This window comes from Somniosus microcephalus, chromosome 28 (assembly GCF_052327205.1).
Source record: "Somniosus microcephalus isolate GS21.2 chromosome 28, FLI_Smic_1.0, whole genome shotgun sequence".
In the NCBI taxonomy this organism is placed as follows: domain Eukaryota; kingdom Metazoa; phylum Chordata; class Chondrichthyes; order Squaliformes; family Somniosidae; genus Somniosus; species Somniosus microcephalus.
In genome coordinates, this window is record NC_141014.1 from 10,338,793 (window position 1) to 10,366,103 (window position 27,311).

The window sequence follows — 27,311 nt, forward strand, 5'->3', positions numbered from 1 at the left end:
GGCCGGACCAGGCTGCGCAGACCATCCCCATCCAAAGCTCAAGGCCAACTGCAGAGCACCCGCCACTCCCACCGGCTGGACTCAGCGAACCAGGCACAGGCCAGGGGGGGTCAAAGCCGGGCCCTCCCTCCCACTTTTCTGCTGAGCAATCCGCCCAGATCCTCACCAGACACCGGCTCGAGGGAGAGAACTCGCCTCAATGGGAGACCACGGCAATTACTCAGTGCCCGCACTCCTCCCCCGCCACCCCTTTCCCCTCTCGCAGTCACCATCTCTCCCCACCTCCCATCTCCACCCCCTCCCCATCTCCCCCCCCTCTCCCTCGTCTCCACCCCCCCGCCCCCTCCCCGTCTCCGACCCTCCCCGTCTCCAGCCCCCCCGCCCCCTCCCCGTCTCCACCCCCCGCCCCCTCCCCACCCCCGCCCCGTCTCCACCCCCCCCCTCCCCTCCCCACCCCCCCGCACCCTCCCCGTCTCCACCCCCCCGCCCCCTCTCCAGCCCCTGCCCGTCTCCACCCCCCTGCCCCCTCCCCGTCTCCACCCCCCTGCCCCCTCCCCGTCTCCACCCCCCCTCCCCGTCTCCACCCCCCCGCCCCCTCTCCACCCCCCTGCCCCCTCCCCGTCTGCAACCCCCCGCCCCCTCCCCGTCTCAGCCCCCCGCCCCCTCCCCGTCTCCACCCCCCCCGGTCTCCACCCCCACCCCCACCCCGTCTCACCCCCCCGCCTCCTCCCCCTCCCAGTCTCCACCCCCCGCCCCGTCTCCAGCCCCCCCGCCCCCTCCCCGTCTCCACCCCCCGCCCTCTCCAGCCCCCTGCCCCCTCCCCGTCTCCACCCCCCTGCCCCCTCCCCGTCTCCACCCCCCCGCCCCCTCTCCAGCCCCCGCCCCCTCCCCGTCTCCACCCCCCGACCCCTCTCCACCCCCCTGCCCCCTCCCCGTCTGCGACCCCCCGCCCCCTCCCCCCCTCCGACCCCCCGCCCCCTCCCCGTCTCCACCCCCCCGGTCTCCACGTCTCCACCCCCCGCCCCCTCCCCCGCCCCCTCCCCGTCTCCACCCCCCTCCCCCACCCCCCTCCCCGTCTCCACCCCCTCCCCGTCTCCACCCCCCTCCCCCACCCCCCTCCCCGTCTCCACCCCCCTCCCCGCCTCCACCCCCTCCCCGTCTGCACCCCCCCGCCTCCTCCCAGTCTCCACCCCCCCGCCCCCTCCCCGTCTCCACCCCCCCTCCCCTCCCTGTCTCCAGCCCCCGCCCCCTCCCCGTCTCCAGCCCCCCGCCCCCTCCCCGTCCCCGTCTCCACCCCCCCCGGTCTCCACGTCTCCACCCCCCGCCCCCTCCACCCCCCCGTCCCTCCCCCACCCCCCTCCCCGTCTCCACCCCCCTCCCAGTCTCCACCCCCCTCCCAGTCTCCACCCCCCGCCCCTCCCCCTCCCCGTCTCCAGCCCCCCGCCCCCTCCCCGTCTCCACCCCCCCGCCCCCTCCCCGTCTCCAGCCCCCCGCCCCCTCCCCGTCTCCACCCCCCCCCCGGTCTCCACGTCTCCACCCCCCCGCCCCCTCCCCCTCTCCAGCCCCCCGCCCCCTCCCCGTCCCCGTCTCCACCCCCACCGGTCTCCACCCCCCCGCCCCCTCCCCGTCTCCAGCCCCCCGCCCCCTCCCCACCCCCCCGCCCCCTCCCCGTCTCCAGCCCCCCGCCCCCTCCCCACCCCCCCCCGGTCTCCACCCCCTCGCCCCCTCCCCGTCTCCACCCCCCCGCCGCCTCCCCGTCTCCACCCCCCCCGGTCTCCACGTCTCCACCCCCCCGCCCCCTCCCCTCCCCCACCCCCCCCCCTCCCCATCTCCACCCCCCCGCCCCCTCCCCGTCTCCACCCCCCCGCCCCCTCCACGTCTCCACCCCCCCGCCCCTCCCTGTCTCCAGCCCCCCGCCCCCCTCCACCACCCCCGGTCTCCACGTCTCCACCCCCCCCGCCTCCTCCCCCTCCCAGTCTCCACCCCTCGCCCCTCCCCGTCTCCAGCCCCCCGCCCCCTCCCCACCCCCCCCGGTCTCCACCCCCCCTCCCAGTCTCCACCCCCCACCCCCCTCCCCGTCTCCACCCCCCCTCCCAGTCTCCACCCCCCACCCCCCTCCCCGTCTCCACCCCCCTGATACGCTTATCAATTACTTCATAAAAGGTGATGAGTCGAAGAAGAGATGATGAGTCGAAAGAAGAGATGAATAAGGCTTTTATTAGCTAAGAAGAGACCATGCTTCTTCGTGAGTGACTGAACAAGTCTGAACGAAACCCACACAGTGGTGGGTGGAGTCAGCTGAGGCATGCCTCCATACACAGCGCCACCCAGAGGTGGCAATATACAATACAGTGGTTTACCACATTCACCCCTTGTTTAATGTGAAGTCCGGCGGGGTGAAGGGTACTACAAGTTAAGTCTATCAGGAGGCCTTGTCTGACGTCCTGATCGTCGTGGTGGCGGCGGTGGTGTTGCAGCATCCGACGTCGGGTCTGGTGTCTGGGTGGTTGGCGAAGATTCCTGGGGCTTTGGCATGCCGTCTGCAGGGGTTGGGTTGGGAGGGGTGGTGGGGGATAACAGTGGTAAGGGGGATAACGGTGGTAAGGGGGATAACGGTGGTAATTCAGGGGTACCCGAGGGTGCGAGATCTCGTATGGAGACCGTGTCCTCCCGCCCGTCTGGGTATGTCACCCAGGCATACTGGGGGTTGGCGTGTAGGAGGTGCACCCGCTCGACCAGGGGGTCCGTTTTATGCGTCCTCACGTGCCTCCGCAGTAGGACGGGCCCAGGAGAAGTCAACCATGCCGGTAGCGAGGTTCCCGATGTAGACTTCCGGGGGAAAACGAACATTTTCTCATGAGGGGTCGCATTAGTGGCAGTACAAAGCAGTGACCGAATGGAGTGAAGCGCTGCAGGGAGGACCTCCTGCCAGCGGGAGGTCGGAAGGCCCTTAGATTTTAGTGCTAAGAGGACTGCCTTCCAAACCGTCGCGTTCTCCCTTTCCACCTGGCCGTTCCCCCGGGGGTTGTAACTGGTGGTCAACTGGTGGTCCTGCTCGTGGCGATACCTCTTGTTAGCAGGTACTGCCGAAGTTCGTCGCTCATGAACGATGAGCCCCTGTCGCTATGTATATAGCTGGGGAACCCGAACAGAGCGAAGATGTCATTCAGACACTTGATGACCGTGGTACTGGTCATGTCTGGGCAAGGGATGGCAAAGGGGAAACGGGAGTACTCATCAACTATGTTGAGGAAGTACACATTGCGGTCAGCGGAGGGGAGGGGCCCTTTAAAATCGACGCTCAGGCGTTCGAAGGGGCGGGTGGCCTTGATCAGGCTTGCTCTGTCCGGCCTATAGAAGTGCGGTTTGCACTCGGCGCAGATTTGGCAGCTCTTGGTCATGGTCCTGACCTCCTCGATGGAGTAGGGCAGGTTACGGGATTTGATAAAATGGAAAAACCTGGTGACCCCCGGGTGGCAGAGGTCATTGTGGAGGGACTGCAGCCTATCACTCTGCGCGTTGGCGCATGTACCACGTGATAGGGCATCTGGGGGCTCATTGAGTTTCCCTGGCCGATACAAGATATCATAATTGTAGGTGGAGAGTTCGATTCTCCACCTCAAGATCTTGTCGTTCTTGATTTTACCCCTCTGCTTATTATTAAACATAAAAGCTACTGAACGCTGGTCAGTGAGCAGGGTAAATCGTTTCCCGGCCAGGTAATGCCTCCAGTGACGCACCGCTTCTACAATAGCCTGGGCCTCCTTTTCGACGGAGGAGTGTCTCGTCTCGGGGCCCTGGAGGGTCCTTGAGAAAAAGGCCACGGGTCTGCCCGCCTGGTTAAGGGTCGCGGCTAGGGCGAAGTCGGAGGCATCGCTCTCCACTTGGAAGGGGATGGACTCATCCACCGCGTGCATTGCGGCCTTCGCGATATCGTTCTTGATAAGAGTGAAGGCTGCACACGCCTCTGGTGTCAGGGGGAAGGAGGTGGCTTTGATGAGGGGCCTGGCTTTGTCTGCATAGAGGGGCACCCACTGGGCGTAGTAGGAGAAAAACCCCAGGCATCTCTTCAGTGCTTTTTGGCAGTGGGGAAGGGGTAGCTCCATTAGGGGGCGCATTCTGTCGGGGTCGGGCCCGATGACTCCGTTCTCCACCACGCAGCCGAGGATGGCCAGGCGCTTGGTGTGAAACATACATTTTTCCTTATTGTACGTTAGGTTCAGCCGTTGGGCCGTACGGAGGAAATTTGCTAGATTAACGTCGTGGTCCTGCTGGTCGTGGCCGCAGATGGTGACGTTATCCAAATAGGGGAAGGTTGCCCGCAGCGCGTTCTGGTCAACCATTCGGTCCATCTCCCTTTGGAAGACCGAAACCCCGTTGGTGACGCCGAAGGGGACCCTAAGGAAGTGGTAGAGGCGGCCGTTTGCCTCGAAGGCAGTATACTGGCGGTCCTCATGGCGGATGGGCAGCTGGTGGTACGCTGACTTAAGGTCGATGGTGGAGAATACTTTGTATTGCGCAATCTGATTGACCATATCAGATATGCGAGGGAGGGGGTACGCGTCCAGCTGGGTGTACCGGTTTATGGTTTGGCTGTAGTCGATTACCATGCGGTGTTTTGCAGTGGTTTTAACGACTACAACCTGGGCTCGCCAGGGGCTAGTGCTACCTTCGATAATGCCCTCCTTCAAGAGCCGCTCCACCTCAGAGCTGATAAAAGCTCTGTCCCCGGCACTGTACCGCCTGCTTTTGGTAGCGATGGGTTTACAGTCGCGGGTGAGGTTAGCGAACAGGGGAGGGGGGGGGACTTTTAATGTGGAAAGGCTGCAGGTGGTTTGCAGCGGGCGATTTAAAAGTTGTTGGTTGCAGACTGTGAGTGGGGGGAGGGGTCCACCGTATGCTAGTGTGACACTCTTAAGGTGGCACTGAAAATCCAACCCTAGCAGGACGGCAGCGCAAAGACGGGGCAGGACTAGCAGTTTAAATTTTTGATATTCAGTGCCCCCTACTGACAGGGTCACCACACAGTAGCCGCTGATGTCCATTGACTGGGACTTGGACGCCATAGAAATGCGATGGTGCGTTGGCAGAATCGTGAGGGAGTGGCTACGTACCGTGTCGGGGTGGACGAAACTCTCTGTGCTCCCGCTGTCGATCAGGCAACTGGTGGCGCGGCCGTTTACCGCGATATCCATCACGGAGCTGGATAGATGGTGAGGGTGGCCTTGATCCAGCGTCACGGAGGCCAGTATGTGGCTTAGTGAGTCACTATAGTCATCCGCCGAGACGGTGGTCGGTTCCGGTGACGAAATGGCGGTTGAGTGCGTTGGATACGATGGCGGCGGATGCCATGCGGCCAGGGGTACACAAAATGGCGGATAAGATGGCTGCTCCCACGGCCCGCACGCTGCGCTGCTGGCTGGCTTCCCCTTGCAGGCGTTAGCGTAATGGCCTTTCTTCCCGCAGCCCGAGCAGGTAGCTGTCTTAGCTGGGCAGTGCGCTCTGGGATGTTTTAACTGGCCACAGAAATAGCATTTTTGGGCCTGGTTACTGGGCATCGAAGCAGTTCTTACCGGAGGCTGCTGTCTCGGTTGGGTCGCTGCAGCGGTTGGTGCCGGGGGCGGCGGTCCCGTGTCCCACGGTTTCGATTGCCATGTCTCGGCGCCGTTACGGGGGTATGCCTCGAGGTTTCGGTGGGCCTCCTCTAACGAGAGCGCAAGGGCAATGGCCGTCTTCAGGTCGGGTTCCTTGCTTTCTAGCAGTCTCTGCCGGGTGTGGTCTGACTGGAGGCCCCTGACGAAGGCATCACAGGCGAGTCCCTGCGCGTGCTCCACAGCCGTTACCGCTTTACAATCGCAGTCTCTGCAGAGTGCCAGTAGCGCCCGTGCAAATGCCCCTACCGATTCTCCCGGTTGCTGCCTGCGGGATCCCAAGAGGTGTCGGGCGTAAATTGTGTTCACTGGGCGCGTATATTGCCCTTTTAGTAGCTCGAGGGCCGCCACGTACGTATTAGAGTCCCGGATTAGCATATATACTTGATGGCTCACCTGGGCGGTCAAAATTTTCAGTTTGTGATCCTCCTCTGTAACCTGTGAGATTGCGAGGAAGGATTCAAAGCAGCTCAGCCAGTGTTCAAACTTGGCTGATGCACCCACATCTTGAGGGTCGAGGTCCAGGCGTGGTGGTCTGAGGGCTCTCAGCAATGTCTGCTGTATCCGTTGCTGTTGTTGCTCCTCAGGTGTCGCCATTTAACTTTTAGCTAATAAAATTGATACGCTTATCAATTACTTCATAAAAGGTGATGAGTCGAAGAAGAGATGATGAGTCGAAAGAAGAGATGAATAAGGCTTTTATTAGCTAAGAAGAGACCATGCTTCTTCGTGAGTGACTGAACAAGTCTGAACGAAACCCACACATTGGTGGGTGGAGTCAGCTGAGGCATGCCTCCATACACAGCGCCACCCAGAGGTGGCAATATACAATAGTGGTTTACCACACCCCCCTCCCAGTCTCCACCCCCCGCCCCCTCCCCGTCTCCACCCCCTCCCCGTCTCCCCCCCCTCCGTCTCCCCCCCCTCCGTCTCCCCCCCCTCCGTCTCCACCCCCCCGCCCCCTCCGTCTCCACCCCCCCCCCCGTCTCCACCCCCCCCCGATCTCCGCTTCCCCCAGCCCCCTCCCCATTGAGGATATAGAATGCAAAAATAGGGTAACAACTCGCTTCGCATGGCCAAGGACCCTGTCAATCTAAAATGGAGGATCCTGTTAGCCTAAAATGGTGGTGCAATGTCGACATCGCTGAGTCACTTGCATATTGTAAGAGATGATCATGTTAACTCGGGAAAAGCTAAACTGATCTGTGGCTGCTAATATGGCTGGCACCCACAACGTCACACCTTGCTGGTGGAAACAGTGTAGGGCGGAGTGCAGAGGATATACAGACAATAGGCGATCAGAAAACGCATTACCATACTGATTAGGTGATCGTGAAACCATTACCCGCATATTTCCTAAACTATAAACCATTCAGTGAAATGTGACTTCTTTATTTCAAACTGCCAGGCCAGGAAATCAATTTAAATGTGTACGTGCCCAGCTCAGGATTGGTGCAGACTGTAAGATGTGTTAATGTCTTCTCAAAAGCAAGTATAATAATGTGGCACTCTGTATGAAAGATTACTTGCTCTGGTGGAACCTGTCGAGACTCTGCTGGAGTCAGAACTGTGCTGTATCAGAGTAAGTCTCCCGGGACAACAGAATAAAACAACTGTTGAACTCAACCAGTATTCGACTCAGTGTTTGTACTGAACCAGATTGAGGGCAAAAGAATCCGTTTCAACACTTGGTGTCAGAAGTGGGATCTCAACGGACGATCACCGAGAATTCGCGAAATTAAGAGCCGAACTAGTTTTGGACGTGAGAGGAGGAAATGGGCCCCCGGAGTGAGTATGTTTAAATTTACCACTTCGGTTTTCCTCTGATCCGTAAGTCCGATAAAAGTTTTGCCACTCGCTAATTCTTGTGTGGTGTCCCGACGAGATCTGGGCCAATCTGGCGAATACTGTGTAAACTTAGGAAATAAGTATCCAAGTCGGGTAAAGCGCCAGCCTCGTATTTCACTTGGCCCGCTCAGGCTCCGATTGGACTAAAAAGTAGATAAGTGATTTTAAAGAAAGAGAAAAAGAATACTTGAAAGAAAGTAAAAAGAGAGAGTCGGGGACTCTAGAGCTATAGCAACTTGTACTCGGGGAGTGCAAGATAAGGGTCGTATAAGTAGAATAATTAGGCTAAGAATACCTGTACCAGGTGGTGACAGAGGCTAAGAATACCTGTACCAGGCGGTGACAGAGGCCAAAATTACTATTTGATGAATATAGACGACTCACTGTGTTTTTTGTTAAGTCTAAGTATTGTCACTGTGTTTTTGTTAAGTCTAAGTATTGTACTTATTGTATTGTAGTGTTTAGTTTTGTGTGCCGGTATCCGTGAAATATATGAGACACGTGTAAAACGTAACTCGAATCCTGAAAGGGAGCCCGTAGTGTAAGAGAACCATGGGTAATTACCTAGACACAACAAGTGACGAGGGCAGTGCCCTACAAACATTATGTGACAAATACCCGGACAAAGCCCAACAATTGAGACAATTGGCAGCACGGTGGCATAGTGGTTAGCACTGTTGCCTCACAGTGCCAGGGACCCGGGTTCGAATCCGGCCTCGGGTGACTGTCTGTGTGGAGTTTGCACATTCTCCCCGTGTTTGCGTGGGTTTTCTCCGGGTGCTCCGGTTTCCTCCCACAGTCCAAAGATGTGCGGGTTAGGTTGATTGGCTACGATAAAAATTGACCCTTAGTGTTAGGGGGATTAAATATGTGGGGTTACGGGGATAGGGTGGGATATGTGTTGGTGTAGGGGTTACGGGGATCGGGTGGGATATGTGTCGGTGCAGGCTCGATGGGCCGAAATGGCCTCTCTGCACTGTGAGGTTTCTGTGATTCTGTGAACTCTCAGGGGGTTTAAATAAAAAGTTAGGCAGCGAACAATGGCCACTAGGGGGTCCCAAAAGTTTAGAAACGGTTAAACAAGCTCAAGAAATGATTTGGAAAAAGAACATGGGAAGTAAGACTAAGAAACTAATTGGACTCTGGCGACAGTACTGCCAAGAAATTAAAGACAGTTCCCTATTAGCCAGCTGGCAAGAGAATGCTGTTAAGTTAGGAATAAAGTTAACCGAAGGAGGGAATCCTAAACCCGTTGAAGTACTTAAGAAAGAATGTGCACATGAGAAAAGGTCAAAATCTGAAGTGGCGCCAGATAAAAAGGATAAAAATGAACTACGTAGTTCAATGGTTGGCCTTAGGTTGACCGAGGGAGACGGAACAGATGAGGACTTAAACAATTGGACAATTAGAACTCCTACCGCACCACCTCCTCAGCCACCCCAATATAATAACATTTATCCTGACCAACCTCTTGCAAATCCGACTGGCTTGATCCCTATTACGTCCGTTACCAGTCCACCGACACCCTCCCTTACTGTCCCAAGTCACTCCCCAATCACGCCGATTTCTGATGTTTATATAGACCCTGTTGCTTGTCGAACCCGATCGAAAGATCCAACAAATCCCAAGAAAGACGTGAAACCCGGGAATACCCCTAGTCTGAATTGGCAGAAGAAGAAACGTAGACCCAGACAATTAGTACAACATAAACCAGCAAAAGCAGATGACACTGACTCATGTAGTGACCTTACTGATTCTGAAGACAACCTTTCACCCTTAAACAGTTTCGACTCAGAACCCGAAATTAGCCTTACTAAACCAAAACGAACGCCAAGAAATCTGCCGGTAAGAACAATGCCAAACCCGAATGCAGCGGCTGCCGCAGCCAACCCCACCATAGATGTATTTTTCCCTTGGAAACCTAATGAGATAATGGCTATCCTAACCGGTATGCCAGACAGGAAAAAGGCGCCCGCTAGGTTTGTGGACTTTCTTCGAACCACGATACAGGTGTACAATGCAGACTCCCGAGATCTATGGGCTTTGATTCAACAAGTTTTAACTCCTCCCGAACACAATAGATTTTTGGAACATCTGACTCACCCCAATCATGCCGCTTTAGAGACCGCCCACGCCCTCACAGCTGATAGGGAGCGATACATGCTTGCAGCACTCAATGCTACACTTCAAAAACCTATCAATATATCTAATGTCCTAGATACTAAGCCCAAGAAAGATGAGGGACCTGAGGAATTTTTGGAAAGATTCTGTGAGGTTTATCAGGGACAGTCGGGGGACACCAATTATCAAGGAGGAGCCAATTCACCCCAATTCTGCGCCATTCTGATGAACTGTCTTCCGGCTGCTGTGGCGACAGCCATTAAAACCAATAATATGAACTGGGCAGAAAACAGCCCGACTCAAATGACTAGAGCTGCGAAATATTACTGGAAAGAAAGTAATAGTGCAGAAAGTCAACCCCACGTTAAGGTCAAGGCGGAATATGTAATGAAGCGAGAGGACGTGCCCATACAGCCAAAAGTAGGGCCAGACCTAACAGGATATCAAATGGAACCCCAGTATTGTGTTCCAGGATGGGTAGACTCCCAAAACTATGGGTATTACAATCACCCAACTGGACCCGACGCTCCTGCTTATGGCCGGCCATATGCGCCCCCACAACAAAATTATGGGGGAGGAGGAAGGGGCAGAGGACAAGGACAAGGTCTATGCTTCAATTGTGGTCAGCCTGGCCACTGGAGTAAGGAGTGTCCGGCCAGACAACAAGGAAGGGGAGGTCAGACCCGAGGAAATAGAGACGGTTGGCAAGGAGGTCGAGGAAGGAGAACATACACTGATTTCTCCCAAACCAATCCGTTTCCACATGTTACAACATGTTACAACCAGATCGAGAACCCCCATTAATGCTTCAGATTCAAGATCAATGGTATCCCTTTTTGGTCGATACAGGGGCCGCTATGTCATCTGTTCAATCAGACCTTAATCTCCCCAAATCGAAAGAAACTCAAAGCTTATCCGGCTTTCAAGGACAAGTATCTCAGTATGCGATGACGGAAGCAGTCCGAGTAACATACAAAAAGGAATCCGTGATTATGTATACAGATGGCAGTTCTTCAATTGATGAGAAGGGAAAACGAATTTCTGGTTATGCAATTGTGAATCAGGAAGGTGTCACCTCAGAATCAGCAGCCTTTGAATCCCTTTTTCTGCGAACTGTTTGCACTCATACGAGCTTGTACTTTGGGAGAAGGATTACGAATTAATGTATATACAGACTCTAGATATGCCTTTGGAGTAGTTAACGACTTTGGACAATTGTGGAAAAATAGAGGATTTCTGACCTCTTCGGGCAGCCTGATCTCTCACCGTCAGTTAGTCTCAGATCTCTTGCAAGCCCTTTTACTCCCCAAACAGATAGCTGTGATTAAATGCTCTGCCCATACCACTGGCCAAAACCCAGTAGATATAGGAAACCGCCGCGCTGATGAGGCAGCCAAAATTGCTTCTAGGAGTCACCAAATGATTGTGCCCCGAATTATGAGGCAGACTAAAAATTCCAGAAAGAATCAGTCTACCTCGGAAAAACTAATGCCAACCATCCAAGAGGTGATTAAGTTGCAGGAGGACGCTCCTGATAGTGATAAGCATTTATGGAGAGAATCGGGATGTGTATATAACCCTTTATCAAAACTCTGGACTACTCCCGCGGAACAGACTTGCATGTCTGATGAGTTAGCTCTTTGGGTTATTGAATGTGCTATGTGATGGTTAAGAACTGGACTCGTAAAAGTCTAGATCCAAGGTGGGAAGGTCCATATCAGGTCTTACTAACAACCGACTGCAGCTAAGGTCGAGGGAAGAAGCGCATGGGTGCACTTCCACCACTGTAAATTGATTGGAGAAACCAATCAAAAGGGGGGGGGGAGATAATCAGTAGATTTCAGTACAGTATATAGTAGATTTTACGAACAATCATTAATTTTATTTTAATTGATCAGCCATTGATAGGAGACTACAGAACTCGTGCTCGGCTTTGATAAAGGTGACTGCAGTTTTACGAGGTCTGGTGTTGTGTTTGGATTGTTTTGGCATGCCGAAATCCTACTTTTATTATACTTATTATACGATTTTAATTTTTAATTTTTAAAATTTTAGTTTTAAGTTTTTAACTTTTGATCTTGTGTAAGCACTTTGTTTTCCAGATTAATAGTTAATAAGTAGCATTGATTGATCACCAAGAATCAAGATGAGGACTTTATTACTGCTTCTGAGCGTTATCCTGCTCGCGGGCGGGGCGTTCAATCGACTGAAGAAATGTGCCGAAGAGATATTCTCCAGTGCAAAGACAAGAATCTTAAAGCTTTCGGATCCTGGAACGTGACTAAATGGGACTTCTGTAATGGACTATTAAAAAAGGAAATCATCAGAAGAAGAAATTGAATTACTAAATATAGAGGGTGGAGCGAGTGAGATGGTAAAGGAGCAATTTGAGAAGGAATTAATGGAGGAGGAGTATAATAGACTCAATAAGATAGAGATGGACCAGCAGGATGAAGCCAAGAATCACTGGGTACCTTAGATGGTTATCATGGAATGATAAAAGGGGGGAATGAGGATATAGAATGCAAAAATAGGGTAACAACTCGCTTCGCATGGCCAAGGACCCTGTCAATCTAAAATGGAGGATCCTGTTAGCCTAAAATGGTGGTGCAATGTCGACATCGCTGAGTCACTTGCATATTGTAAGAGATGATCATGTTAACTCGGGAAAAGCTAAACTGATCTGTGGCTGCTAATATGGCTGGCACCCACAACGTCACACCTTGCTGGTGGAAACAGTGTAGGGCGGAGTGCAGAGGATATACAGACAATAGGCGATCAGAAAACGCATTACCATACTGATTAGGTGATCGTGAAACCATTACCCGCATATTTCCTAAACTATAAACCATTCAGTGAAATGTGACTTCTTTATTTCAAACTGCCAGGCCAGGAAATCAATTTAAATGTGTACGTGCCCAGCTCAGGATTGGTGCAGACTGTAAGATGTGTTAATGTCTTCTCAAAAGCAAGTATAATAATGTGGCACTCTGTATGAAAGATTACTTGCTCTGGTGGAACCTGTCGAGACTCTGCTGGAGTCAGAACTGTGCTGTATCAGAGTAAGTCTCCCGGGACAACAGAATAAAACAACTGTTGAACTCAACCAGTATTCGACTCAGTGTTTGTACTGAACCAGATTGAGGGCAAAAGAATCCATTTCAACACCGTCTCCACCCCCCCGCCGTCTCCCCCCACCACCGACCCCTCACTCACCATGTCTCTCTCCTCATTGTGCTCGTCCTTCACGATGAAGATCATGTCAAATCGGGACAGGATGGTCGGCATGAAGTCGATGTTCTCATCGCCTTTTGTGTCGTCCCAACGCCCAAAGACGGAGTTTGCCGCGGCCAGGACCGAGCAGCGGGAATTCAGGGTGGTCGTGATCCCGGCCTGTGCAGGAAAAATATTCCGGTTAATTCTCCCAGTCCCCGATGTCCAGAGCAACACAACCCACGGCGACCTCCTCCCGGGCCCAAAGCAATCAGGGCAACCCCTTCCCAGGCCCACAGTGACCCCTTCCCAGGCCCACAGTGACCACAGCGACCCCTTCCCAGGCCCACAGTAACCACAGCGACCCCTCTCCCGGCCCTTCACTGCTCTGAAACCAGGTGCCTTCAGAGTAGCCATGGGAAAGAAAGCAAAGACCATTCGACCAATCAAGCCAAACACGGCAATCCACTCTCCCCTTGGCTCAGATAGTAATCTCACCTCTAATCATCTGCTCGAACCCTCCAACCAGTCCCTCCATCAATCCCCAACCCCCGCCTGTATTAATCCTTCCATCTGTCCCAATCCCTCCATCCTTTCCCTCTCCGTACTCGTCCCTCATCCCGCCCTCTCCCTGTTTTATCTTGGATATTCTACACGTTCGCTGCACACCAACAAACTCCTTCCAATCTCAATTCTCTCCTCAGCCAGTACTAAATATCTTTTTCTGGCAGTGTCCCTCGTAAGCTGCACTTCCTCCTGCAGGGCCCGCCTCCACCAAGGCGCGGCCCATTCACATTTTCGCAAATCCACGGGATCGACAACGTAAAAGCCGGTGAGCGGCCCACGAGGGGAACATTGCTTGCTGGCCTCGCCACAGCGCACATCGCCTCCTGCCAAACTTCCGCAGGCTTCTCGCCACGGACGCCAGCTCTTCCACTCGGTCAGCCCCAGTCCCGAACTCGAGCCCAGTGCACGGGCGCCCGGCACCAGCGGGCACGGCCCCTCACCTTGGCGATGGAGATGGTCTGCTGCTCCATGGCCTCGTGGATCGCGACCCGGTCATCCTCTCGCATCTGAGGAGACAAGAGTCAGCAAAATGTCGGGAAAGGAGCCGAACATAGCTAGTCACGGTCTATGTTAATTAGTGAACAGCTAGTCACGGTCTATGTTAATTAGTCAACAGCTAGTCACGGTCTATGTTAATTAGTGAACAGCTAGTCACGGTCTATGTTAATTAGTCAACAGCTAGTCACGGTCTATGTTAATTAGTCAACAGCTAGTCACGGTCTATGTTAATTAGTCAACAGCTAGTCACGGTCTATGTTAATTAGTCAACAGCTAGTCACGGTCTATGTTAATTAGTCAACAGCTAGTCACAGTCTATGTTAATTAGTGAACAGCTAGTCACGGTCTATGTTAATTAGTTAACAGCTAGTCACGGTCTATGTTAATTAGTTAACAGCTAGTCACGGTCTATGTCAACTATGCTGGTTAATCTCTACTTTGTCTAGTCAACAGCTGGTTGTGGTTGATATTTAAAAAAAAATCTTTCTATTCATTTTTATGGGATGTGGGCATCGCTGGCAATGCCGGCATGTATTGCCCATCCCTAGTTGCCCTCGAGAAGGTGGTGGTGAGCCGCCTTCTTGAGCCGCTGCAGTCCGTGTGGTGAAAGTACTCCCACAGTGCTGTTGGGGAGGGAGTTCCAGGATTTCGACCCAGCGACGATGAAAGATCGGCGATATACTTCCAGGTCAGGATGGTGTGTGACTTGGAGGGGAACTTGGAGGTGGTGGCGTTCCCATGCGCCTGCTGCCCTTGTCCTTCTAGGTGGAAGAGGTCGCAGGTTTGGGAGGTGCTGCCGAAGAAGCCTTGGCGAGTTGCTGCAGTTCATCTTGTAGATGGTACACACTGCAGCCACGGTACACCGGTGGTGGAGGGAGTGAATGTTTAAGATGGGATGCCAATCAAGCGGGCTGCTTTGTCCTGAATGGTGTCGAGCTTCTTGAGTGTTGTTGGAGCTGCACTCATCCAGGCAAGTGGAGAGTATTCCATCACACTCCTGACTTGTGCCTTGTAGATGGTGGAAAGGCTTTGGGGAGTCAGGAGGTGAGACACTCGCCGCAGAATTCCCAGCCTCTGACCTGCTCTTGTTGCCACAGTATTTATGTGGCTGGTCCAGTTAAGTTTCTGGTCAATGGTGACCCCCAGGATGTTGATATTGGGGGATTCAGTGATGGTAATGCTGTTGAATGTCAAGGGGCGGTGATTAGAATCTCACTTGTTGAGATAGTCATTGCCTGGCATTTCTGTGACGCGAATGTCATCTGCCACTTATCAGTCCAGGTCTTGTTGCATGCGGGCATGGACTGCTGCATTATCTGAGGAGTTGTGAATGGCGCTGAACACTGTGCAGTCATCAGCGAACATCCCCATTTCTAGTCCCCTTAATCCCAAGAACACGACTCCGATCACCTCTCAGCCTCGCGACACTCGGGTCGGATTGCTCGCGCCCCCACCGCGCCAGTACACCTCGGGTTTCATACCTTATCAAACTCGTCGATGCAGACAACACCCCCGTCAGCCAGAACCATGGCCCCGCCCTCCATGATGAAGTTCCGAGAGGACGGATCCCGCATAACGGAAGCAGTGAGTCCGGCCGCGCTGCTCCCCTTCCCGGAGGTGTAGACCTGCAACAGCACAAGAAAAAAAAGCCCCGCAGCAATCAGCGGAGGAATCGCCACAGCAACCAGACGCCGCCCTCTCCCTCTCCTTCCCCCCCCCGCCCCCCAACATCAACCCGGGACTTGGGCGATGTGGGCAAGGCCGCATTCACTGCCAGTCACGTAACTGCCCTGAGGGCATTAAGAGCCCAACCATGTGGTGTGTGGGACTGGAGTCGTGTGCAGGCCGGACCAGGCAGGCTCCCTTCCCCTAAGGACAGTGAACCAGTTGGGTTTCTATGACGACCCAGCAGTTTTCATGCTCATTTTATCTGGTGCCGGATTTATTGAATTCAATTTCCCAGCTTGCCATGGCCTCCGGATTGCAAGTCCAGCACCACCACCACTGGGCCACAGTAACCCAGTGTACAGGGCCTCGCGCGGGCCCGTCGCACGGGGCGCCTCGCGCGGGCCTGTCGGAGTAAGCGAGGGATTGACAGGATTCGTCCAAAGCTTTAAAGAGACATTGCGAGCATCAGCAGTGACTCAGAGCTGCAGCTTGCGCCCGGAGTCTGGGCAGGAGTGGGGTAAGCGCATTAAAGACTGGCACAGGGACAAACTCTCAGTGGGTTTGTGGCTAAAGGCAGGTCCCTAGGACTATGCTGAGCATCCAAGTCCTCTGCCAGCGGTATAGTGCCTGCTGTCAGGAGCACCCCACATAGCAGAGTGGGCACTGCCAATGGAGAGAGAGCTGGACAAGACTTGCATTAATATAGCGCCTTTCACATCCTCAGGACGTCTCCAAGCTCGTCACAGCCAATGAGGTACTTGAAGTGTAGTCACTGTTGTATGGTGGGGGGCGGTCTGTACCCCAGAACCGCCCCCCCCCACCCCGAAAAAAGCCCCGGGACTGTCTGTACCCCACAGCTCTCTGCCTCAGAAGGGGAAAGGGGGAGAAAATTGATCGAATAAACCGGGGTCCCGAGCCCCGTCCTTACCCCGATAGGTGAACATCGCTCCACAAACTTCAGTAGCTGTGACTTGGCCGTCCCAGGGTCTCCGAGCATCAGCAGGTTAATGTCGCCTCTCCGCGTCAGACCGTCCGGCAGACTGGGGGGGGGGGGCGGCGGAAAGAGAGGAGGAAAAACACCAAAGGTTCAGTGAGAACACACTGAGCACTGCACCCACTCCTGGTCTCCATATCACACGGAGCACTGCACCCAGTCCTGGTCTCCATATCACACACAGCACTGCGCACACTCCTGGTCTCCATATCACACGGAGCACTGCACCCAGTCCTGGTCTCCATATCACACACAGCACTGCGCACACTCCTGGTCTCCATATCACACGGAGCACTGCGCACACTCCTGGTCTCCATATCACACACAGCACTGCGCACACTCCTGGTCTCCATATCACACACAGCACTGCGCACACTCCTGGTCTCCATATCACACACGGAGCACTGCACACACTCCTGGTCTCCATATCACACGGAGCACTGCGCACATTCCTGGTCTCCATATCACACACAGCACTGCGCACACTCCTGGTCTCCATATCACACGGAGCACTGCGCACACTCCTGGTCTCCGTATCACACGGAGCACTGCACACACTCCTGGTCTCCATATCACACGGAGCACTGCGCACACTCCTGGTCTCCGTATCACACACAGCACTGCGCACACTCCTGGTCTCCATATCACACGGAGCACTGCGCACACTCCTGGTCTCCGTATCACAAAGCTGATAGAGGCACTGGAGAAGGTGCAAAAAAGATTCACAAGGATGATACCGGAACCGAGGTTATAACAATCAGGAAAGGCTGAACAGGTCGGGGCTCTTTTCTCTAGAAAAGAAATGGCTGAGGGGGGACCTGATCGAGGTCTTTAAAATAATGGAGGGGTTTGATAGGGTAGATGTGGAGAAGATATCACTTATACAGGAATCCAAAACTAGGGGCCATAAATATAAGAGAATCACTAATGAATCCAACAGGGAATTCAGGAGAAACATCTTTACCCGGAGAGTGGTGAGGATGTGGAACTCGCTACCACAGGGAGTGGTTGAGGCGAATAGCAGAGATGCGTTTAAGGGAATCAAGATGAACACACGAGGGAGAAAGGAACAGAAGGATGTGCTGATGGGATTAGATGATGAAGAGGCTCATACGGAGCAGACACACCGGCACAGACCTGTGGGGCCGAATGGCCTGTTGCTGTGCTGCAGACTCGATGTAGCCTCAGCCAGACGGAGCCAAGGGACAGCACCGAGCTGGGAAGCGGCTGCTTCCGGCAGTTAGCTACCTTCCCAGAAAAAGACGCAGGACCTGGGCCTGGACTGTGAGGAGGGACCGAGCGCAGAGCACACACAACAGAACAACAACTTGCAGAACAAGGCAGCACTCCTTCACTACAGCACTGGAGTGCCAGCCGACAACTTGTTTTTAACTTGGTCTTCCCTCGACCCCTCCACACTCTCTAAATTGTCAGACTGCTTGTCCGACATCCAGTTCTGGATGAGCCAAAATTTTCTCCAATTAAATATTGGGAAGACCGAAGCCATTGTTTTCGGTCCCCGCCATAAACTCCGTTCCCTAGCCACTGACTCCATCCCTCTCTCTAACATCTGTCTGAGGCTGAACCACACTGTTCGCAACCTTGGTGTCATATTTGACCCTGAAATGAGCTTCCGACCACATATCCGCAGCATAGCAAAGACCGCCTACTTCCACCGCCCGTCTCCGCCCCTTGCGTCAGCTCATCCACTGCTGAAACCCTCATCCATGCCTTTGTTACCTCCAGACTTGACTATTCCAACACACTCCTGGCCGGCCTCCCACATTCCACCCTACGTAAACTTGAAGTCATCCAAAACTCGGCTGCCCGTGTCCTAACTCGCACCAAGTCCCGTTCACCCATCACCCCTGTGCTCGCTCACCTACATTGGCTCCTGGTTAAGCAGCGCCTCGATTTCAAAATTCTCATCCTTGTTTTCAAATCCCTCCATGGCCTCGCCCCTCCCTATCTCTGTAATCTCCTTCGTCCCTACAACCCCCCCCCCCCACAAGATATCTGCGCTCCTCTAATTCTGCCCTCCTGAGCATCCCTGAACCATTGGTGGCCGTGCCTTCTGCTGCCTGGGCCCTAAGCTCTGGAAGTCCCTCCCTACACCTCTCCGCCTCGCTACCTCTCTTTCCTCCTTTAAGACACTCCTTAAAACCTACCTCTTTGTCCAAGCTTTTGGTCACCTGCCCTAATTTCTCCTTATGTGGCTCGGTGTCAAATGTTTTGTCTTAAAATACTCCTGTGAAGCAGCTTGAGACGTTTTACTACGTTAAAGGAGCTATATAAATACAAGTTGTTGTTGTTAAACAGCACCTTATATAGTAAATCGTCCCAAGGCACTTCACAGGAGCATTATCAGACAAAATTTCACACCGAGCTACAGGAAACTTTCTGGTATCCGGCACGGACGGGACCGACGTGGTGCCGGTTCAGCAACAATTCCGGATAACCGAACGCTATAGTGAAAGATACGGAGCTCAGAGCTCCGTATGAAGCAACAAACCCTGTTGCTTAGCACCAGCTTCAGAATAACTTCCACAAATTGCAAGCGTCTCTGTAGCTTAGCAACAGCTGCAGCCAAACCCTTGCCTTCCTCAATTTGTTGCTGTGCAAGTTATATAAAAGTTAGCCGAAACCGACTCCTGAATTTTGCCGGTTAACCGACATTTCCGGTTATTTAGGGGCCGGTTAATCGAAAGTTTCCTGTACATCAGGAGATAAAGGTGACCGAAAGCTTGGTCAACGACCTCTTAGAGGCGTCTTAAAGGAGGACAGAGAGGGAAAGGGGTTTAGGGAGGGAATTCCAGAGCTTAGGGCCCAGGCAGCTGAAGGCAGGGCCGCCAATGGTGGAGCGATGAAAATCAGGGATACGCAAGAGGCCAGAATTGGAGGAACGCAGAGATCTCAGAGGGTTGTAAGGCTGGAGAAGGTTAGAGAGATAGGGAGGGCCGAGGCCATAGAGGGATTTGAACACAAGGATGAGAATTTTAAAACTGAGGTGTTGCCGGAGCGGGAGCCAGTGTAGGTCAGCAAGCACAGGGGGTGATGGGTGAACGGGACTTGGTGCCAGTTAGGACACGGGCAGCCCAGTTCTGGGCGAGCTGAAGTTTATGGAGGGTGGAAGATGGAAGGCCGGCCAGGAGAGCGTTGGAATAGTCGAGTCTGGAGGTAACAAAGGCATGGATGAGGGTTTCAGCAGCGGATGAGCTGAGGCAGGGGTGGAGACGGGCGATGTTACGGAGGTGGAAGTCGGCGCTCTTAGTGACGGAAGCTCAGCTCAGGGTCACCCCGGCGGAGCGAGATGGCCCTCCGCCCAACACTCACCGCTTCCTGGAGCCCCCGAACAGCAGGCAGGCAATGGCCTTCTTGATATTGGCACTGCCATAGATAGAAGGGGCGATGCTCTTGGCGACGGTCTCGTAGATGTCGGGCATGTCGGCCAGGTGGCGGAACTCCTCCTCATCCTGCGGTGCCGTGGTCCCAGAAAGGCCGCGCCCTGAGGTCAAAGAGCCAGGGCGAAGATTCCATTAGAAAAGGCCGCATTGCCACGACGACACCCCCTCCACAGCGGCTTCCTCGTTGGGTCTTGCGCCGGGGGCGGAATCTGTGATTAAACACCCATTAAATAAAACGAGCACCGCCCCCCTTGATCGAGTTGTCGATTAGAGCAGATTGCGCAGGCCTGATCCGCGCAGAGCCCGTGCTGGGTTCAGCCCACCCCTGGTCTCTGGATACCAGGGCAACACTCAAGCGCCAAACCCCAATCCCTTAAAACACAAAACCTGCCGAAATCGTCTCGCAGAATGTTTTCACACGGCATTAATAATAAAGCAAATTATCACAGCATACTGCAAAACTGAAAGACTTGCCTTTCAATAGCACCTTTCACCACCTCAGGACGCCCCAAAGCGCTTTACAGCCAATGACACTTTTGAAGTGTAGTCACTGTGGTAATGTAGGAAACAGTGGCCAATTTGCGCACAGCAAGCTCCCACAAACAGCAATGTGATAATGACCAGATAATCTGTTTTAGTGATGTTGATTGAGGGATAAATATTGGCCCCAGGACACCGGGGAGAACTCCCCTGCTCTTCTTCGAAATAGTGGCCGTGGGATCTTTTATGTCCACCTGAGAGCGCAGACGGGGAACTCGGTTTAACGTCTGACGGCATCTCCGACAGTGCAGCGCTCCCTCAGTACCGCACTGAAGTGCCAGTCTAGATTGTGTGCTCAAGTCTCTGGAGTGGGACTTGAACCCACAACCTTCTGACTCGGTGCTACTACTGAGCTACAGCTGGCACCTGACCCAGCCGCTGCACGCAGTTTTTCTGCGAGTTATGGCGCGTTTTTACCAGGGATGGGGGGGGGGGGGGTGCTGTAGGCCCGAGTGTTAATCTGGCCCAGTTGAGGGTCCCACGTAAGAGACCTGCCCCTTAGGATGGACTCCTGAAGGGCAGCGGGCAGAGAACAGGGGGAGACAACAAGAGTACAACCCTCGGGCAGGATGGGAGCCGAGCGGAGAACGCACCTGTGCCCTCGTTGTCCACCTGGATTCCAACCACGCGGATGTAGGCGCCCCGGATGCCCACACCCACCCGGTCGCGGCCTTTGTTGGGGGCCGTGCCCACTTTCTTGATGGAGTAGATGCCCATAACGGTGACTCGGTTGCCGGGGACGATCTTGTCGCACAGGTACCTGCGGGTGGAAAGAACAGGATGCCCGTGAGTGAGGTGGTGAGGTCCTGCCACCAGCAGGCGCGAGGGAGCGAGAGAGCGCACGCTCGAGGGTTAATCTCACCACCAACACAAGGCAGCTGCTGGCAGCCCTCTGTACCACCCCAGAACAGCGTCGGTTAGCTGTCCCACCCGTGGAAGGCACAGTCCCACCAAGGTCTTTTACCCACTCCCCCCCAGCCCGGGGGGTGGGGGTGGGGGGTGGGGAGGGCAGAGACCCCTAATGCCACCCCGGGATCAGCTACCCGAGCACCACTCAGGATCGAGCCAGCGACACCTCCTGATTGGTGCAGTTCAGTCCCACACCGGGTAGTGCCCGATCCCTCTCCCATTCAGCCCACACACCAATAACACGACAGTAACTGGCCCATCACTCGCTCTCCAGCCGCTAGGCTCGGGGAGCGATCCATGTGATCTGCCCACCGGGGAGGCACATCCGGGTGCAACTGCCCGGTGACACAGCGGCCACACCCTTGCTACCCGCCCCCTGTACATAGAAACATAGAAGATAGGAGCAGGAGTAGGCCATTCGGCCCCTCGAGCCTGCTCCGCCATTCAATGAGATCATGGCTGATCATCCAAACTCAATACCCTGTCCCTGCTTTCTCCCCATATCCCTTGATCCCTTTAGCCTTAAGAAATATATCTAACTCCTTCTTGAATATATTTAATGAATTGGCCTCAACTGCCTTCTGTGGTAGAGAATTCCACAGGTTCACCACTCTCTGGGTGAAGAAATTCCTCCTCATCTCTGTCCTAAATGGCTTACCCCTTATCCTTAGACTGTGACCCCTGTTTCTGGTCTCCCCGGCCATCAGGAACATCCTTCCTGCATCTAGTCTGTCCAGTCCTGTTAGAATTTTATACGTTTCAATGAGATCCCCTCTCATTCTTCTAAACTCCAGCGAGTACAAGCCCAATCGACCCAATCTCTCCTCACGTCATTCCTGCCATCCCAGGTATCAGTCTGGTGAATCTTCGCTGCACTCCCTCCATGGCAAGAACATCCTTCCTCAGATAAGGCGACCAAAACTGCACACAATACTCAAGGTGTGGTCTCACCAAGGCCCTGTACAACTGCAGCAAAACATCCTTGTTCCTGTACTCAAATCCTCTCGCTACGAAGGCCAACATACCATTTGCCTTCTTACCTTCAGCGACTGGTGCACAAGGACACCCAGGTCTCATTGCACTTCCCCTTCTCCCAATCTATTGCCGTTCAGATAATAATCCGCCTTCCTGTTTTTGCCACCAAAGTGGATAACCTCGCATTTATCCACATTATACTGCATCTGCCATGCATCTGCCCAATCACCCAACCTATCCAAATCATACTGGAGTTTCTCGGCATGTTTCGCATAGCACACACGCCCACCCAGCTTTGTGTCGTCTGCAAACTTGGAGATATTACATCTAGTTTCCTCGTCTAGATCATTTATATTGTGAATAGCTGGGGTCCTTGGACCGATCCTTGCGGTACCCCACTAGTCACTGCCTGCCACTCGGAAAAAGACCCGTTTATTCCAACTCTTTGCTTCCTGTCTGCCAACCAGTTCTCTATCCAAGTCAGTACCTTGCCCCCAATCCCATGTGCCTTAACTTTACACGCTAATCTCTTATGCAGGACCTTATCGAAAGCCTTCTGAAAGTCCAACCACATCCACTGGTTCTTCCTTATCTATTTTACCAGTTACATCCTCAAAAAATTCCAGTAGATTAGTCAAGCACGATTTACCTTTTGTAAATCCATGTTGACTTTGTCCAATCCTGTCACCGTTTTCCAAGTGCTCTGCTATTACATCCTTTATAATGGACTCTTGCATTTTCCCCACTACCGAGGTCAGGCTTACCGGTCTATAATTCCCCGTTTTCTCTCTACCACCTTTTTTAAATAGTGGGGTAACATTAGCTACCCTCCAATCCATGGGATTGGGTACCTGTCACACTACTCGACAAGGTAGATGCAGAGAGGATGTTTTCCCCTCATGGGGAAATCTAGAACTCGGGGGCACAGTTTCAGAATAAAGGGTCGCCCTTTTAGAACTGAGATGAGGAGGAATTTCTTCTCTCAGAGGGTCATAAATCTGTGGAATTCTCTGCCCCAGAGAGCCGTGGAGGCTGGGTCATTAAATACATTTAAGGTGGAGATAGGCAGATTTTTGCAAGGGAGTGAAGGGTTATGGGGAGCGGGCGGGGAAGTGGCTTTGAGCCCAAGATCAGCCATGATCTTATTGAATGGCGGAGCAAGCTCGAGGGGCCGAGTGGCCTATTCCTGCTCCTATTTCTTATGCTCTTAGTATGGCTCCGCTGCCCCGCAACGCCCCCCTCCCCTCCCCTCCCCCTGGCACCCGCCACCCTCCCCCATACCTGTCGCAGTACAGCTGCATGTGCCGCGGCATCTCTCCGTGTGGCACGGCATCCGGGGACTCCTGGAGCTTAAGGGTTTGGAAATCCACACACTTGCACTTGTCCGGGATGATGAAGTACGGGTCAACGGGGCATTTGGGACGTCCCGCCTGCTCCCTGCAAACAGACACAGCCTCCATTAGCCAATCACACAGCGAGGAGATGCGGCCCTCATTGGCCAGTCACACAGCGAGGAGGCGCGGCCTCCGTTAGCCATTCACACAGCGAGGAGGCGCGGCCTCCGTTGGCCATTCACACAGCGAGGAGGCACGGCCTCCGTTGGCCATTCACACAGCGAGGCGGCGCGGCCTCCATTGGCCATTCACACAGCGAGGAGGCGCGGCCTCCGTTGGCCATTCACACAGCTAGGAGGCGCGGCCTCCATTGGCCATTCACACAGCGAGGAGGCGCGGCCTCCGTTAGCCATTCACACAGCGAGGAGGCGCGGCCTCCATTGGCCATTCACACAGCTAGGAGGCGCGGCCTCCGTTAGCCATTCACACAGCGAGGAGGCGCGGCCTCCATTGGCCATTCACACAGCGAGGAGGCGCGGCCTCCGTTGGCCATTCACACAGCGAGGAGGCGCGGCCTCCGTTGGCCATTCACGCAGCGAGGAGACGCGGCCTCCGTTGGCCATTCACACAGCGAGGAGGCGCGGCCTCCGTTGGCCATTCACGCAGCGAGGAGACGCGGCCTCCGTTGGCCATTCACACAGCGAGGAGACGCGACCTCCATTGGCCATTCACGCAGCGAGGAGACGCAGCCTCCGTTGGCCATTCACACAGCGAGGAGGCGCGGCCTCCGTTGGCCATTCACACAGCGAGGAGGCGCGGCCTCCGTTAGCCATTCACACAGCGAGGAGGCGCGGCCTCCATTGGCCATTCACACAGCTAGCCATTCACACAGCGAGGAGGCGCGGCCTCCATTGGCCATTCACACAGCGAGGAGGCGCGGCCTCCGTTGGCCATTCACACAGCGAGGAGGCGCGGCCTCCGTTGGCCATTCACGCAGCGAGGAGACGCGGCCTCCGTTGGCCATTCACACAGCGAGGAGACGCGACCTCCATTGGCCATTCACGCAGCGAGGAGACGCAGCCTCCGTTGGCCATTCACACAGCTAGGAGGCGCGGCCTCCATTGGCCATTCACGCAGCGAGGAGACGCGGCCTCCATTGGCCATTCACGCAGCGAGGAGACGCGGCCTCCATTGGCCATTCACACAGCGAGGAGACGCGGCCTCCATTGGCCAGTCACCGCAGCGAGGAGGCGCGGCCTCCGTTGGCCATTCACACAGCTAGGAGGCGCGGCCTCCATTGGCCATTCACACAGCGAGGAGGCGCGGCCTCCATTGGCCATTCACACAGCGAGGAGACGCGGCCTCCATTGGCCAGTCACCGCGCGCACTGCTCCTAGGCCTCAGGCTTCGCTACTCCCGGGCTCAGAAAGCCAGCCTGCCGATTGCTCCCCATCCTCTCCCCGGCTCAAGATCCAAGGGACAGTGTTCCGCACCCACCCCGGAACGCTGCACTGAGCCTGGGAGGGGAAGAGGTGCCCATCATTTACCTGTCCCAGGGGGCCCTAGAGCCCTCTGGCCTCTGACTGTCTTACTCTGGGCTCCTAACCCAGGTAAAAAGACAGACTTTCATTTCTATAGCACTTTTCACCACCTCAGGACCGTCCCAAAGCACTTTACAGCCAATGAAGTACTTTTTGAAGTGCAGTCGCTGTTGTGATGTAGGAAACGTGGCCGTCAATTTGCGCACAGCAAGCTCCCACAAACAGCAATGTGATAATGAGCAGATAATCTGATTTTAGGTGTTGGTTGAGGAATACCTATTGGCCAGGACACCGGGGATAACTCCCCTGCTCTTCTTTAAATAGTGGAGTCCTTTACATTCACCCGAGAGGGCAGACGGGGCCTCGGTTTAACATCTCATCCGAAAGATGGCACCTCTGACAGTGCAGCACTCCCTCAGCGCTGCACTGGGAGTGTCAGCCTGGATTATGTGCTTGAGTCTCTGGAGTGGGACTTGAACCCACAACCTTCTGACTCAGAGGCGAGAGGGTGCTACCCACTGAGCCACGGCTGAGATTCGGCGCACACAGCATTTCAGGGCGGCCCCAGGGCGATGAATCTCCGTCCCACCGTCTGGGGACTGAGGCGAGCTGGAGGCTTCCAGCACCTCCAGATAATTTAAACTCACAAAGAATCGGTACAAAGTCCGCGAGAGGGCCCTTGTGCAGACGTCTCAGACGTTGGAGGCTAGTCGAGAGGAAGCAGAGAAGCAGTCAGTCTGGGGAGGCAGGGCAACGCGGTGACCTATCCATTGCGGGATTTAAATCCCCTCCCCCACCAATCTCCTGTTGCAGGGGAACAGAGATCAAACAATAGCAAAAAAAAACCTCTGCCATTGCTGCTCCAACCCAACCCTTCAACATAATAAACTGAGATTTTCCTTCATCCTGGGGGGGAAAACAGCCCATAGCCCCATAGCAACAACTGAGCCGTAACTAAGGCACCCCACTCAAGGAATTGTGGGAATATATCTGCACCAGCCCAATGTGTGACAAGATAGGGTCAGCACAGCTCAGGAACCAAACAGATAGGATCTTTTAGTAACGGATAATGCTTCCCTCTGGACCCTACTTCCTACTGCACCCATTGGATTCTACCCATAGGCGGGTTGGTCAGATGGGCAAAACAGTGGCAAATGGAAGTTAACCCTGAAAAGTGTGAGGTGATGCATTTTGGGAGGACTAACAAGGCAAGGGAATACACAATCAATGGTAGGACCCCAGGAAGGACAGAGGATCAGAGGGACCTTGGTGTGCATGTACATAGATCCCTGAAGGCAGCAGGACAGGTAGATAAGGTGGCTAAAATGTCATATGGGATACTTATATTCTATGCCTCGGCTAATGAAGGCAAGAGTAGGGAGGTTATGATGGAGCTGTACAAAACACTAGTTAGGCCACAGCTGGAATACTGTGTGCAGTTCTGGTCACCACACTATAGGATGGATGTGATTGCATTGGAGAGGGTGCAGAGGAGATTCACCAGGATGTTACCTGGGCTGGAGCATTTCAGCTATGAAGAGAGACTGGACAGGCTGGGGTTGTTTTTCTTAGAGCAGAGAAGGCTGAGGGGGGATCTGATTGAGGTGTGCAAAATTATGAGGGGCATAGATAGGGTAGATAGAAAGGAACTTTTCCCTTTAGTAGAGGGGTCAATAACCAGGGGGCATAGTTTCAAGGTAAGGGGCAGGAGGTTTAGAGGGGATTTGAGGAAAAACTTTTTCACCCAGAGGGTGGTTGGAATCTGGAACTCACTGCCTGAAAGGGTGGTAGAGGCAGGAACCATCACAACATTCAAGAAGCATTTAGATGAGCACGTGAAACGCCATAGCATACAAGGCTACGGACCAAGTGCTGGAAAATGGGATTAGAATAGACAGGGCTTGATGGCCGGCGTGGACACGATGGGCCGAAGAGCCTCTTTCTGTGCTGTATAACTCTATGAGGTGCAACTGAGTATCGGGCCTGGAAGGAAACAAACCTTTTGGATACAGAACAAACCGAGTTAAGTCACAGCACCACACGACCTG

The 27,311-nt window shown here is 54.3% G+C and overlaps 1 protein-coding gene across 1 annotated transcript in view; it reads right to left on the reverse strand.

Moving 5' to 3' along the window:
- The window catches only part of mcm5 (minichromosome maintenance complex component 5), a 43,620-nt gene that overhangs the window by 9,794 nt on the left and 6,515 nt on the right, over positions 1-27,311 (reverse strand). Inside the window, exons 5-11 of the mRNA XM_085969457.1 lie at positions 23,670-23,825; positions 21,098-21,264; positions 19,894-20,065; positions 16,495-16,606; positions 15,380-15,523; positions 13,841-13,906; positions 12,837-13,013 (exon numbers count right to left, since the gene is read on the reverse strand). Coding sequence (XP_085825583.1) covers positions 12,837-13,013; positions 13,841-13,906; positions 15,380-15,523; positions 16,495-16,606; positions 19,894-20,065; positions 21,098-21,264; positions 23,670-23,825 — 994 coding nt within the window. The remainder of the gene's footprint in view (positions 1-12,836; positions 13,014-13,840; positions 13,907-15,379; positions 15,524-16,494; positions 16,607-19,893; positions 20,066-21,097; positions 21,265-23,669; positions 23,826-27,311) is intronic.